Here is a 9,605-nt window from a genome sequence, read left to right on the forward strand (position 1 = left end):
TTTTTTCTTCATTTGGCTGGCTGATTGTTTTTAAACTCATACTACTCATACTACTAGCTACTTTTGGCAAGAATCATGTCTCTGAAGCTAGTCCCTAGAAAGAGCAAACAAAGAAAGGGCTGAAAAGGTTGAATTTGAAAACTGCTAAAGCTGACACTTAAGATTAAGGCGTGCTCAGATACATGCTGTTAGCTGCGCTCCAGATTTAACCACATTGATTGGAGATAAGGAATGACCACTTTGGAAAAAAGGCCAGGATTTGGCCGCTCTTAGGGCAGTGGCGTCTGGTTGAGCAAATACATGCTGTAGTCCATTTAAATGATCAGGTGACATTTCCTCCTGGGTTGACTCATCCATGCATCTTGACCACTGCATGAGTTCCAAATCTCTTTCAGCCACAAAACTGGCACGCTGAGGGAAAGGAGTAGAACCTGAATTTTCTCATTCATTGTACTGCCTTAAAGAAGCACAGTACAGCCTCCAGACAGTGATAACTGTATAATAACTGTCTTCATTTTTGCTTTGAACTCACAGCAAACAAAAGGACCAGCCCAGCACCCAGGAGAAGTTGTTAAGACAACTGTAATTTTATACCACCTTTCTGGACTGCGCTCAGATTTCATAGCTTAAAGTTGGTGCTGGCTGCTATTCAAATTCATTCGTCTTTAGAGAGCTATCACAGCATTGCTCAACGCTCCTCTCTGTTTAATTTCTACATGAGCGCTTGCAAATACAATGGTGAGCTTGCGTTGCAGATGCAAACCCATGGTTGTTTGTATCCTCTTTATGCAAAAAACCTACCATTGTTATAACACAATATACTGTAAGTAGGAACCTAAAGATCTTGAAGTAGTATGTGAACTCCCCTGCATTTGCATGTGCTGAGAAATTAGAAAAGAGTTTGCACCGTGTTTGTGAGATTGTGTGCTCCTCAGTAAATAGCACACAAAGTTGCTGATTGTTTCCATTTATTAACTTTATCCATTTATTAACTTTATCACAGGGAAATCAACAAGAACATGCAATTAACCAGCCTTAAAAATAAGATGTTTGGGTTTTTGATGTGTGGTCTTGGACTGGAACAAAAATAAATGACTAAAGAAGTTTGTTTTGTTTGTTACTTACTGCACCAACACACACACTTCTTCTACACAAACTGCACAGAGACCCAAGGATGAGGAATTTTTCCTTGTCAGGGGTGAAAGGGTCCTTCATGACATAACTGTCTTCCAAAATCCTATAAGAGAATAATTTCAGACTTTTAAAGGTAAATCTCACAGTATGGGAAGAGTTCAAACAGGGAAATCACGGAGGCTGAAAGGGTGGTAGCCTTCCCTCCCGGTGTTGCTTGAGGCAATGTAGCAGCTATGCAGCTCCCTTCTTCTTCAAAACCAGCATTGTGACTGTTTTCTGCCAACAATACTCCACTATCTAGCTTTCAAGATTAGGCCAATTGGTGATAATCTCAACATTGTCTGATTAAGCATTTTTTCAGTGCTTTGCTTTCAAGTATTTCTTATGGTCTGCTTTCATGACAGGCACTCCTTCACACAGCCAGTTTTAGTACTTTCTCAAGTTATTACCTCAACTGCACAACTTTAAGTAAGGTTTCTTTTCCAAAGCTGCGTACACCAAATATAAAATAAAAAAGGCCTGCTCTTAATTATGTCCATGCTGTAAAGCTATGGTTCTCATCACTTGCGAACAGGAGCTGATAGCACAAAGCATTACAGTGATCCAATATATTCTTCCTTTGTGTCAAAGACTGTACTGCTTGCTTCACAGTAACATTTATTAATAATTTGCATTTATTAATAAATTGGCAACTTGCTAGGGAAAGATAAAGCCTTATTCTTCCTGGGAGCTCTACACAAAACAGTGCAGAAGTCAGTTTGATGTCTGTCTGCACAGGGCACCCTGCAAGGCTGGCTTATTTCTCATATAAATCAATCTTGAATTCTGTAGTAACATGGAGTATAATACATACTTAAAAGATACTGTTAACTCATACTATCATCTTTTAACTGCCTGCATACAGACACATGTACGTACATGAGCATCTGTAGGTGCATTCCTTTTTCCCCCCTTGCTCATACAAAAAGTGGGATGGCTTAAGCCTTTCACCCTTTCATTGTTAGCAAGAAGCAGGCATCTTTACATGGCAGATCAACTCCTTAACAAGTCTTCTAGTGTATAAACACTGGATTATCTTTGCAAAGCTTCCTTTGCAAGATTTTCAGGCTTGATATAGTCATCATCAGCATAGATTCCAGGCCATTGTACAAGCCTTCATGTTTGGCATATGGTTTCTGTAGCACTGCATTTAGAACTAGCGAGTAGACAAGAAAATAAATCAATAAAAACAGTACGTAAAGCTACTTTTTATGCACATACAGAAGTGTTATGCTACATCATTATTATTTTGCTGTTTGAATTTCAACAATTCAATTACAGTCTAGATGTTAAAGCCAAGCTTGGATAACCTAGCATTAAGATTTACACTCAGCTTTAATCCAGACTCTACAAAAGCATGTGATCAAAGGAGGTCCATTCCTCTTCTGAGTGGACAAAGGAAAAATTAATAGCACTGTGGGATTTGGAATGATAAAAATACAGCTATCCAAGGATAACAAATCTAATCTCAGCTGAAGTAGGAGGCAATCAACAGCTGCTTCAACTTTATAGGAAACAGAGCCGTCTTAGAAGGGTAAAACACAGAGTACACACCTGATTTCCAGTTCACTGCTGAATATGTTTGTCTGATGGATTTGTTGACCAGGATGGCCTCAAAAGAACTGCTCACACATTTAAAGCTAAGTACTTTGCTTTGTGGTAAATACGATGTCTGCAGACAAAGCACTGACTTCATTGTTTCTGGTCAAACTATCCCTGATTGGCAGATAGAAAAGGCTTAAGTCTTCTAAAAAGTAAATATGTACTAAATTGCCACACGCTTTAATGCCCAAGAACTGTCTAGTACAAGAAAAGCACTGCTGTTCAAAACTCCACATGTCAAACAGTTCATGAAAAGTGTATTTACCATACATATGAGATTCATGCTGTGTTTACATGTTGCCCAGCTGACACAGCTGTGACGTACAGGCTATTCCCAGAAAGGCTGTGCTGACAGTCAATAATATTCTAGTAAGAAAATTATGCTATAGGTAAATTGTAGGCCACTAAATTAGGAAATACGCAAAATACAAGTCTGTCCACAGTACTGAAGCAGGATAGGAAAGCTGATTCTTGTTTTCGCTATCAACACTGACACTTAAAAAAATTTCTTTCCTATAGAAAAAGAAAATGACTAAGTACCAAACCTAAGATTCAGGGTCAGTATGGCATATTACTGGGTTAAATCAGCACACGTTATTCTGCAGCACAAGGTTTCCAATGCCTAGAGCATAAATGAAGTCTGTAAAACATGAAAAACTATACTTACACAACAGAGTGTGTGTTTGGTGGTTTCTGCCCGTAGTATGTGTATGGAGCTGTTAAGCCACACAGCTGACACTTGAACTCTCCTGTAGGCGCAGGTTCTTTGGGAGAATCCATCTTTAAGCTATTAACAAAAAGAGCAAAAATATTTTAGCTCCAAAATGCAGTTATGGGAGCATGCCTGCGAGAAGATTAAAACATGAAACATTCAGCATTGCAAACTAAATTCCAATGGAAAATTGGCTACTGCAAATCTTAACTAGTAAACATTTTCTCCCAAACCAAGTTATTTTCCCATGTCCCAGTTAAGTTTCCAAATTTCTTAGATAGGAGTCTAAAAAGAAAAATTTGCCTATTAATTTAGAACCTGATCCATGAAAGAGTTTAGGTAGCAAGGTACACGACTGTGACCTGGAAAATCTGAGTCCTATGCTCCCTTAGTGCCTCTCAGGCCACGATCTTCCATCGGCTGTGCAGAATCCCAGTCCAGTTCTGCAATGCTCATCTCATCCCACCAGCTACAAATGGAGCCTGTGAAAAGGAAAGGCTTGGGGCCCTACTGATGAGGCAGGTATGAGAAACGTGGGTGCTGCAAAGATTTACTTTTTCCTTGCATCTGGTTCACCTCCTCATAGTTTTGGGAGCTTAACACTGACTCCCTGTTCTTATCTGGCTCCTAATGGAAACAAGGCTAATGTAATCATTCCTTGTGTAGAGAGAGTGTTGGCCCATTCAAACCACAGCACAGAGGAGCAGTTCCCCTCAAAAATGTTTATGTTCTATACCTTTTAAGAAAACTGGCAGAAAACGGAAGGGAGACTGTTTTATCTTTACTCAGAATACCTGTGTATTTCTAATAATGAGAACCTGCACATAGGAAAGCTATTGTCCATCTTTCTGAAAGGCTTCAGTCACACATTACAAAAATATAGCTATCAACTCCAAGACAGAAAATAAAATGTAGTATGCTCTCTCAGCTCCAGTGCTTACAATAGAATTTGTTTAAACTTTTGGCCATGGATTTCCATCTGGGAGCTTATTCTACACTGATACCACTTTCTTTGAGAGGCACAAGCTGCAGTTTTCAAAAAGCACGGTGCAGCAAGTATTCTTTCAGGACTGATTTTTATGTGTAGGCATGATCAGAACAAACACAGCTAACAACATGCGTGCCCAAAACTTGCCCCAGTCTATGAATGTAATGTAATCACTTGTTTACAGAGTTCAGGAATCCTTGCTCACCTGCACCATTTTCCTGAATGGACACTCACTCTGCAGCTGGCAAGACAACTTGAACTTTTAACTAAAGTCTTCCCACATTGCACGGCATGCAGTTTTCAGCTGTAAACCTATCAGCTTTTTTTAAGTGAACCAGAGCTGGCATCAAGTAGTTCAGAAGATAGAACTCAGATTTGGACAGTAGCTCAGCTGTCATCCAGCTCCCTTCTGCCAAAGGACAGCAGATCATCCCCTACTCTCTTAGCTTACCATCTGCACCCTTCCTCTGCAGAGCTGATTCAATTCACTAAGGCCATGTCTCCGTTTCAGCTGAGGATGGGGGTATGCTTTGGAAACTAATTGTATAATTGTCCCCGCTTACCACACTGCTCGGCATCATGGAGCAGTCTGAAAGCCCACAAACCAGAGTTTCAGATAAAACTCAACTGAAAGATGTTCCAAAAGCATATTAAGTATCTTAATACACTCCAACCTGAATGTCCAACTAAAGGGCATTCAGTCTACAGGATAGGACTACACAGAGTCAGAAACACCCTGATGGATACAGAGTGGGTATCCAGTACCTGGCATCAAATACATGGGTTCATGGCTTTGCTCTTATTGCATCACACTATTTACTACTAGCTACCAGTGTAGTCAAAAGTAAAAGAACTACTTTTACTTTTTTTTTTCCTATTGCTTTTGTGAGCTAAATTGGCTTGCAGAGGAATCCAACTACTGCTAACAGCAATAGATGGTAAGAAGCAAAACCATAGAGCCAGAAAGGGAGGGCTGAGAAGAGGGACATGTATTTTCCCTTTTCAGTGACAGTAAGCTGCTATTTCTGCTCACCCAGTGTGGTGAAACTGAATCCTTAGAGACACATGCCGCTAAGGGGAATTGAGGGCAAGGTGAAGCAGGGCTGTGACTACTTGACATCTAATATTCCAGAAGAACAGGGAGCCCCAAGATCCTCAGATGTTACGAGGCCTCATTAACAGACAATCAGTCCATAAATTCATGCTCTGTTAAACTGTGAAATTTAACTTTGGGAATAATCACCCTTATCATTTAATTCCTTCAACCACCACCAATTCCTGGCCATTACTGGCCACTGCCATTCCTGGCATTTCAGTGGTATGAGTTCTTCAAATGTAACACAAATGGGTCTGGGTACTGATATAATAAATAAATTCAACTCTTAAATACCTTAGGCAACTATATTTTCTGGAAAGTGATGTAAACCTTGGATATTATGTATTTTACTTTGCCCACAGGGATGTGGAGGAAATTTAATTAACTGAAGTGCTTTCAGATTTTCCAGTTAGATATAAAGCACATATGTGCTATATATTTCTCCCTGAGTATTAAACTTAGGGATCTTCAAACTATATACAAACTCAAATAAGAAGTCTGATTTTTGAATCACGCATTTTAGGTTTAACATATAAGACCCCCAAACATACTGAAAGTTACCTTTCTGTCAGCAGTCAGTAGCAATACCAGGACACTCACCTGTCTGAATGAAATTCAGTCTAGGAAACTGTATGTAATTTTCAGTCATCATTATTTTTTTCAAACAGGGGAAATAATTAACCCCATAGGGTATGGAAAGTCACTTGAATTAAAATAGACAACATAATCACAGTGATCCTTTCATTAAAATAAAGCAAAACACAAATTAAGTAATAATAATAATAAAAAAAAACAACGTAAAAGAAAGATATTTATGGCAGTGAAGATCACAGACTTTGGAATGAATGTGTCCTTATTCCAAGCTAGACGAACAGCCCAAGCTTCAGAGATGAAGCGTGTTAGATACAGGGACACCAGCTCACTTATAAACCTCTGGCACGTAGAACAGAATCTGTTCACTGACTACCACTGGGAAGGAATGATATCTACGTACAAACAGATTTTTGGCTATGCCAGTTGAAAAGCACATGATCCTGCCTGCAAGGCACAGGTGAACTCACAATGCTTTCCATTTTAATCCAGGCTTATACGTCACTAGTATCAGCTGTACGAAGTTTTACTTCATTGGAAATAGCATTTGTTCCAAGAGCTTGTCTGCACAGTAGCAGTTAGGAAAGTGAAGGTTACTAACTGACAGTGCAAAGTTCACACACATACAGATTTCAGGACCAATGCTCCCATTCCTAAGTAAAGTCTGTTACATAACAAAGCAAGGTTGTCATACCTCTGCAAAAAAAATTTAATGACAGGTGTAATAAACTTTTAGTTTATGCACGTGCTTCACACCTTCAGTCTAAACCACCAAACACATGCATCCTACTCTCACACAAAGCATCTAGTACTTCCAAAAAGCTCATCTGCAATTAAAGAACCTTATTTTCATCTCAGATAACAAAGGCACAGAAGCATTTCTGGGATAGATAGACAACCACAGACTCCAAGCTCATTGCTTTGGTCTCACACACAATCTTAGCAAGATGCCCAATATGAAAACTACGACAAAGTATCTGCCTCTCCTCCAAGCAGATGTGCAAAGTAAGAGTGAGGATTAGTTCCTCTCCAGCATACCAACTACGGGATGAAGGATCTCTTGAGGAAGTAAAAGCCATAGAGATTAATCCTTTTATCACCATGACAGGCAAATCTGTGACCCAGAGTGACTCAAATCATCAGCTGTACTAACATTGGGCATTTCTCTTTTCTCTGGCACCTTTCTCTTTCTCTTTTAAGCACCATATCCCAGTAACATGCCAAATGTTCTGGGTGGGATGTAATGAAGAAATCTTTAAGAACAGCTTGTTTAGAATTGAATTCTGCATTTGTCCTCTTGGCTGTAAGCCCCAAGGCACTTTAACACATACTTACTTTAAGCACATGCATAGTTCTTCTGAAAAGAACAGTTCTGCTACCAACACATTTGATTATGAAGCAAAACACTGAACAAGCATGCTCAGCAGAAACCTGCCAAGTCAAGCCCAGAACGCTGCAGGACAGATGTGAGGTTGGCCCACGTGTCATGGTGAAAGGCAAAGCACAGATTTGAATGTCATGCTGAAGAAATAACTGCAGTAAAAGAAAGGAGCAAGTTAGCACTGCTCTAAAAGTGTTTCTCCATGCTGTGACTGATACATGATACAGACGGAGGAAATGGCTTTCAGTGCAGTTCTCTGGGGACTCCTAAAAACTTCAGGGTAGTTCTGCTTGGAGCACACTGCTAACAGGTCTGGAAGGCATGCCAGAAATAATAAATCACCACTAAACTGTCAGGGTCAGCGGCAAAGCAGTGACACAGATAAGTAATCTGATTTTCTCTGCTTGGAACCTTGTTAGTACAAGTCTTTACAACGTATAGTTTAAAGCCCCTCTTGATATTACACAAGACCCATGTATTTCTAAATCACCCATAAACTAAAGAAACTATACAAGAAACAATCTGCTTACAAATAGACAGACTTTGATTTGAAAGAGCGTCAGATAAAACCAACACTGACACACCTTTAATCCTCTCCAATTAAACCCGTTTCTTTCTCCTGCCAAGATTTTCCTGCTGTAGCCAGTGATCATGATGATGACCTATTAAAATATTCACAGCTTGATTCTCTATGAAAAGAAGTGCTCTCTATTGGAAGGCTAGGAGCCACTGAATACATAGCTTAGTAAACAGCAAGTTATTCTGCAGCATTTGGAGTGGAATAAGGTTAAACACACTTCAACATTAGGAATATACTCACCTCTTTTAGAAAAAGAATCTACTGCCTCACTGCTCAGCTAGTAAATAAAATAGCAGAACCTTCTTCCTGCTCATTAATCCCCAGGTGAACAGCTCTCTCTCCCTCCAGTTTCCTTATGCTACTGCCCTGAAGGCACATTTAGGTCGCTTACTGGCCTGCCTCCCTGCTCTTTCTTTGAGCTGACTTACCTTGGATTCACCGCAAAGAATTAGTCTAGAAATGCAGTTTAGCCAAGTGTGGCCATTCGGAACTTTTATCTTTATTACCTCTCACAAAGATCACTTGACTGAATTAAACTTGACTTGTTGCAGCAACTTCTCTCTTCAGCTGGGTGCTGGTATTGCTCTCTCTGCTCAGAAGGAACTGAGATCACAGCAGGACACAGGCTTCCCCCAAGGTACAGGTCACATAGTAGGCCTCAAGTGCTGCTTTTTAATGACAACTAGTGGGAGTCCCCATGGCAGCAGGACAAACAGCCCTGCCAGTGGTTATCCCATGGGGCCAGCCCTAGAGGCGGACACAGAAGAGAAAGTGAGCGTGTTTTCTGAGCACCTGGAGGGAAATGTTTAAATAGAGTGTGCCAGACAAAATACTGCAGCAGAGTAACATAGATTTCTTAAAAATCAAAAACTTTCCTAATGCAAAAAGGTTTTAGGAACATGAGTCTCAAAAGGACACTTGTTAATACGGCATTTAACAACGCTGTGAAACAAACAAACAAAAAACCAACACCCTAGCCCAACCACTCCTTACTTGAATATGGCAGCCAGCCAGCTCTGAATTAGACAGCACTTAGTAAAGAATTTCAAATTAGGTGAGAATTTAACAGCTTCACGCAAGAATGCTGCAACTAGGCGCTGATTAACAGGCACATACTACTGCCCCCCGGTGGAAACGTCGGAGCAGCACAGCTCTGGCTGTAGTGTTTATTCCCAGCTGCTGAGAATTCCTGGTTCAGTAATTCAGCTGTTAGGAGGGCCTCGGTTGTAAAAGACCAGCTACGTGGATAGTGCAAGAGTGAATCAATGCATACCACAAAAGCAAATTGCCCAAGTATGCACGATAGGCCATTAGGGTCTATGTCTGAGGCTGTTTCCATGTCTGCCTGCAGAAGCACAGTGAATGTTGGATCCCTGTCATGCAACTGAACAACGCTGACACAGGGAGCAGCAGTATCACTGGATCTTTTCCACTAACCCCAAAATTAATCTATCATCTTTTCTGCTTTTTGGTGTTTTTTTC

The 9,605-nt window shown here is 40.3% G+C and overlaps 1 protein-coding gene across 1 annotated transcript in view; it reads right to left on the reverse strand.

Annotated features, from left to right (window-relative positions):
* Positions 1-8,865, reverse strand: part of CDPF1 (cysteine rich DPF motif domain containing 1) — a 15,315-nt gene extending 6,450 nt beyond the window's left edge. Inside the window, exons 1-3 of the mRNA XM_010716048.3 lie at positions 8,630-8,865; positions 3,443-3,562; positions 1,126-1,237 (exon numbers count right to left, since the gene is read on the reverse strand). Coding sequence (XP_010714350.1) covers positions 1,126-1,237; positions 3,443-3,555 — 225 coding nt within the window. The 5' untranslated portion in view covers positions 3,556-3,562; positions 8,630-8,865. The remainder of the gene's footprint in view (positions 1-1,125; positions 1,238-3,442; positions 3,563-8,629) is intronic.
* Between the last annotated feature and the right edge of the window lie 740 nt (positions 8,866-9,605).

Source organism: Meleagris gallopavo, chromosome 1 (genome assembly GCF_000146605.3).
Source record: "Meleagris gallopavo isolate NT-WF06-2002-E0010 breed Aviagen turkey brand Nicholas breeding stock chromosome 1, Turkey_5.1, whole genome shotgun sequence".
In the NCBI taxonomy this organism is placed as follows: domain Eukaryota; kingdom Metazoa; phylum Chordata; class Aves; order Galliformes; family Phasianidae; genus Meleagris; species Meleagris gallopavo.